This window comes from Culex quinquefasciatus, chromosome 3 (assembly GCF_015732765.1).
Source record: "Culex quinquefasciatus strain JHB chromosome 3, VPISU_Cqui_1.0_pri_paternal, whole genome shotgun sequence".
Classification (NCBI taxonomy): domain Eukaryota; kingdom Metazoa; phylum Arthropoda; class Insecta; order Diptera; family Culicidae; genus Culex; species Culex quinquefasciatus.
In genome coordinates this window covers 79,478,426-79,484,425 of record NC_051863.1, presented here as the reverse complement: position 1 = coordinate 79,484,425, position 6,000 = coordinate 79,478,426, and the positions used below count along the sequence as shown (strand labels likewise).

The 6,000-nt window shown below is 39.4% G+C and overlaps 1 protein-coding gene across 7 annotated transcripts in view; it reads left to right on the top strand.

Moving 5' to 3' along the window:
• Positions 1-250: 250 nt before the first annotated feature.
• LOC6035842 (fasciclin-2) overlaps positions 251-6,000 on the top strand; it is a 104,307-nt gene continuing 98,557 nt past the window's right edge. For all 7 annotated transcript variants that reach the window (XM_038264397.1, XM_038264396.1, XM_038264393.1 and 4 more), the window contains exon 1: positions 251-1,255. In XM_038264397.1, coding sequence (XP_038120325.1) covers positions 1,198-1,255 — 58 coding nt within the window. In that variant the 5' untranslated portion in view covers positions 251-1,197. The remainder of the gene's footprint in view (positions 1,256-6,000) is intronic.

Here is a 6,000-nt window from a genome sequence, read left to right as displayed (position 1 = left end):
CGTCTTTTTCATTTTTCGCCGGTACAAACAAACCCGCCTCGGCGTTGTCGTGCCGGTCGTTCGGCTCATGAACACATTTTCCGTTAATAGCACGAGGACGACGAATAGATGAACTCATTCGCCGAATGAATTTCGACTCGTTTTCGCCGCTCCACCTTCGGGTTCTTTCGCATGTAGTTGTGATGAATGAATCTCTTCCACACTTTTGATCAGACTTCCAAACAGAGGGTTCGAGCAGCCGTCACTGGATGCGATTCATTCAATAGTGCGCCAGAAGTCGTGCGGTGCGTACGTACGGAGTACTCTCGGTCTATAGCTGTTAGTCTTGTTGAAGTTTGGTGGAGGTGGATTCTACAGTTGGAAAACTTGACCCACTGACGCCAAGGTGGAGAGTTAACGCGGAGAACGAATCGTTGGGAAACGGCGCGAGGTGTTACACAATTTAAGATCTCCAAGACTGTCGGTTGGTCGGTCGTCGGAATTCGCTGGCGTATGGAAATAGTGTGACGGCGGCGACAACGACGCGCCAAGTGCAGTGAATTGAATTTAGAGAAATTCCCCTCGTGCGGAACGTGGGCGGCATAACAATTGGATACGCTCTCTCGGCAATTGTCTGAATTGTATGAATGGACCACGGTAGTACCAGCTGGATTGGGGAGTGTTACCCTCGGGTTCCACCGCACACACCATTGTGATTAATCATCGCAATCAACTCTGCGAGTTGCGACAGTTACCTATTCCTTTCAATGTATGAGTTGTGTTTACGGTGGGAGATTCTGAATTGAAAACAACTCTTTGGTACAAATACCGGTACACCTGTGTTGTGGCACATGTTCGTGAGGTGTAGTGGTACAGTGGTGGATATTACGAGTGGACAAGCTGCTGGAGTGCGTGCTGCTAGTTCCAGAGCACGCGAATAATTTAATCAATATTCATCTGATTACTTGTAATAGCTCCGTTGGTGAAATATGGTAATGAAATGAGCAACAAGAATTAAGTGAAGTGGTCAAGTGCTTGCTTTCCTGAGAAAAATATTGCCTTCCGTTGTAGTGGTTCCATTCGGAGCAAATTAAAGGTGTTTGTGAGGTGGGAGAAGGAAAAGAAACAAGATACAAAAGCCATCAACGGTCACACGTACACATCTACACAGCGTCCGTAGACTTCCAGCAGACTTAGCTTAAGTTCCAGCGTCCGACAATGACGGCGAGGTTGAACTCCTTGTCGATAGCAATTCTTTGCTGGATAACAGTATTAGGTAAGCAGTTTCTACATTATGCAAACGCTCAGGAAGGATTACTCATATTCGACACTAAGTCTTTCACGAGCGTCTAGAGCTCAGGCACCTGACGTCGAGATAATCAGGCTTCTAATTACGCGACACCACTGTCGTCGCTCAAGTAGCTCTTTGTGTGCCCTACCTTTCCTCTTAAACCTTGAAGGTGGCGCATTCTAAAAATACAACGTTCTAGTATTAGCTGCATTCACTTCGGTGGAAGTCGATGGGAATCGATCTTGGCACGAAGGCTTGTAACCACCACTTCGCCCTCCTCTCCTTAAGGTGGTGTTCCACATTACTGACTCAGTGACTTTTTCGCGCAAAACTTGGCACACCAGCGTGACTTCAGGACGCGACGAAGTGAAATGTTCTATTTTGAGAGAAATGTGTTTTTTTCCTGCTGTCCCACGGTGTGGGGTTGCACTTTGAAATTGGACTGGACCGATGAATGGAAGCGGTGCGAGGGTTTTGCGCTAACATGACATCGTCGTTTATTTGCAGAAGAGATTTATTTGCTTTTTGACCTCCACCGTGGTCGCTTTTGCTTGAGTTTGGAGAAGCTGCTTGCTGCTGGCAAACTCAATTCCAGCTTGTTATTTGAAGCTGATTTTTTTGAACGTTGATAAACAGCATTACATAAAAAATTACTAAAATCAAATTTAAGAATCTGATAGAATTTAGTTCGGGTAAAAAGACTGTGTTTAAAAAATCCTTATTTTGCACTCATTATATTTAAGCACTTTCGGAAAGCCACCTGTTGAAGGATAAACATAAAAAAAAATCAATACAAAATCTTCCACTTGTTTAGCTTCTCGGGCACTTTGGGACGGATCGGTTCAAACGACCTAATTTTAACGACTCCCTTTCGTTGCAAATCACTTTCTAATGCCCAAACACCAACCGTTGTGTGCGAAAAAGGCACGTCTCAGCAATAAGATTTTTCCACTTGGTCGCCACACTTGATGCCAAATTATGAGCTCGTTCGTCATCAAATTATAATCTTTTCCGCTATAAAGAGAGAAGCCATATAATAACTTCACATGCACCGAGTGCACAGTCCGAAGTTTGCAAATCTTCTCAGCCTGAAACTGTTGGTGGTGTAGGGGGTTATTAGGGCGATACTATGGTATAACCAATTTTGAGGTTTTTTATGTCTTGAGATCAAATCGTGCATTAAAAAGAGTTTTTTTTTATTAAATGGGATCACCCTAACCTTTCATTAATGTTGCCAAGTATCAAGAACATATGCAAGAGGATCCATATGTTTCGTCTACACACGAGCAAGAGCCGGTGGATGATGCGATCATATAACAGTTTGGGGTTGGATGGGAGGCAGCAAAAAGGGAAAACATTTCACATTTCGGTGGAAACGTTTCGCTTTTTTTTGTGTTTGCTCGTTGAACCGCTCTTTGGATGGTCCGCTGACTTGGAAGTTTTTTATGTGTTTGCAGTTTTTCCGTTTAGTTCTGCAGTACACTATAACAAAATTTGGTTGTTATTATATAAACTTCTTGATGCAGTTAATTTTCATATAATTTCATACAATTTCATAAATCATTTTTAAAATGTAAAACTCAAATGATTTTTTCAACGGTGCTCAGCTCTTGCTGAGCTGGTGGCGCACACATTGTGGGAAAACAACGCTCGTTCCGGAGGAAAGAATGTTTATGTAAACAACTTTGCCATTCCGACTTGTCGATCTCGACATGTCTGCTTATACTTGTTTTACGAGGGTTTCATATTTTTTTCGCACGTACTTTTAGTGTGATTTTAAACCACAATAGGGTACACACACACACACACATGTTGACGGACGAGATCCAAAAGGCATTATTTTCCGTATTGTCCGAAGGTTGAGCAAAACCGCGAATGAGTTTTAGTGTTTGATTGCGCAATTAGAGTCGAGATGTGTTGCTCTTGCATCAATCCGGCTGACTTTCCTCAGAATGTTTACATACACAGTCTGGGCTGATTGGATTTCGCATTGTCTCGCAGGAATCCGACACCGGCTGGTACCGGTCAAGCATCGTTGTCACGCGTTCTGGATGAGTCATTCTGGACCGGACGTTTCTTTCGTTATGAGAGTGGCTTTTTTTTGCAGAATGAGATTAATTGACAGTAATGGATGTAAGTAATGGTAGTAATGGTCAAAGTGATTTTTTACGGATTTTAACAATTTCTCAGATTCTTCTCAATGAAACTGAAATCTGTTAAAAGGGTTGTGTAGGGGATATCTTAAGATGACTTCGCTAAAGAAAATCTCGTTCCTAGAACAAATCATGTTATTTTGGCAGCTGTCTAAAGTTGAGGTACGTTTTTGACCAAAAATGACCTCTCGAAAAATCATTTTACTAATATTTTTGTTGGAATTGCTCGAAAACTACCCAAATATTTGAAAATCTCCACTTCAAACATTGTAGCATGTCAATACGATTCCCACGAACAAGAAACACTGATGGATGACTTGTTTTTACCATATCGTTGTATTTGAGCATCATTTATGTTTCATTTGACTCAATGTCACCCCCTCTTAGGGGTGAGATTGGGTAAACTTTCAAACTATTGGCATTTAAGGTAGTGTTCATCAAAATCCACTATATTTTGGGAAAATGTTAGTAAACTATCTAAGAACAAATCTACGTTGAAAGATTTTCGATGTTATTTAAATTGTTTTTGTTATTAGGAAATAACTAGAGGTGTATCGTTTTTTGACCCATAGTCACCCCCACTGACGGTATTTGTAGAGTTGAATCTTTTTCTCTTGAAATTGAAATAAATTTTAAGTATAATATTTTTTTAACAAAAATGGCAATAATACATCTGAAACTATCATAATTCATGAGGTGAATGAAATTGAAAAAGGTTACAAAAAATGCAATCTTCCTGACATCACTTTTTTCAAATACCTTTCCATAGATGTCATTTTCAAAAACAGAAGAATATCGGAGTGAGTAAATATTAAGTATATCGTTCCTAATGTAAAAATCAACTGACGTGAGCAGGATAGATTCTTTGTTTACACTTCGGCTTCGGCCCATTCACATTGTTTTGCTTGATTTACCTAGACATGGGTTGAATGAAGAATCCAGGCGTCAAAAATGCATAACGATTCATTTAAGTATACATAAAAATTGAGTAGTTTCTAGGCTTACACTTTTTTTGTACACTGGTATTTACAAATAATGCAACGAAAATTTGATCGAAATAATCTTTTCATTGGCTCATTTTGGTAGGTTCAGTGTCATTCTGCTGATGATCCGGTATCCCGTCGGTGGATCAATCGGACCGCGTGCTGAACTCACAATCCAAAGGTCGCTGGTTCGAATTCAATGGCAGGTGCCTAAACAATTTCCCCACGCAGAAAAATAAGGCATATTTGAATCAACAAATCGTTTTGTTGATTTGAAAATCAAGATTTTTGTTGAATCAACGCTAAACGTCAAAGCAACTTTTTCAAAACAACGAAAGATTGTTGTGGATTTGAGAAAATCAAGGTTTGTTTCAACCCAAAATCGGCGTTGATTATATTATTATTGAATCAAAACTCGTACAGGCTGATTCTACAAAATATTTTTCTGCGTGCTGTGTAAATATGGGTATCCGGCGCCAAAGCCAACGCATACACTTAAGGAGCCCAGGGCGTCGAAGTCTACGTAGATAAAAGGACGACAATGTTAGTACCAGTGATAGTGGCCGTTAGCTATAGCTTTGCCAGAGAGAAGGGAATACAATACTCTTTAACTTCGTATTTGGTGATCTGCTAGCATTGTCTTGAGACATCGCGACTTAATTGGTATACAGATTATTTTCAAAGCTGATAGATAAATTAGAAAATGATCGAATTCTTTACTCACCTTTTGATCATCGTTGAAAGGGAATTTGAAAAACCTCGATGCGCTGTAAACGTTTAAAGAATCTACAAAATTGTTGTACAAAATCAAACAAATTGTTGACAATTTCGGAAGCAAGTCAATGTTTAAAAATTCGACAACATAGAGTTACCGGATTTGTAGAATTTCTAACCACGTAGGGCAGCGCCATCCGAGAGAAGAAAGAACACGATCTGATAACGTCATGATTCATGACGTCATGATTCGAATTCCCGGATGCTTCGAAACCCGGAAACCTCATTTTGTTTTATCAATTATTTGGATATAATTTCGCATTATGAATGTCAAAACTGTGTTATTTGGTGAATTCTAACATCAATTTTCATTTAAAGTTTGTTTGAACGCTGCAGTTAATGCCAAAACAATAATATAAAATAAAATTTTAAGTTTATCAAAAATGTGAAACATTTCACTGAAATATTTCATAAGCGTCCAATGCACCGGGAGGGCGAAACAGAAATGTATGGTTTTGATTTCTTCAAATTCTAGCAAATTTGTGCATAAAATAACGATTGTTTTGATGTTGACAGCTTATTTGAGACCTAAGGAATGCCATGCACTAACATTTCCATCCAAATTTGTGCTGTTCATAAGCAAAATCGAGTGTCCGGAATTTGAAGCAATAGTGTCCGGATTTCGAATCAGCTTTTATCAGTGTCCGGGATTCAAATCACAACAAGTCATTTTAATTTTAAAATTATGATGAAAAATGGAAAGAAAAGACTAAGTTTCCGGATTTCGAATCATGACGTTAGAACCGTCAGTGGGAGTGAATGATTTTCTAATGATCTTACAATTTCTCAGGTTCTCTTCAACAAAACATAATTCTGTTGT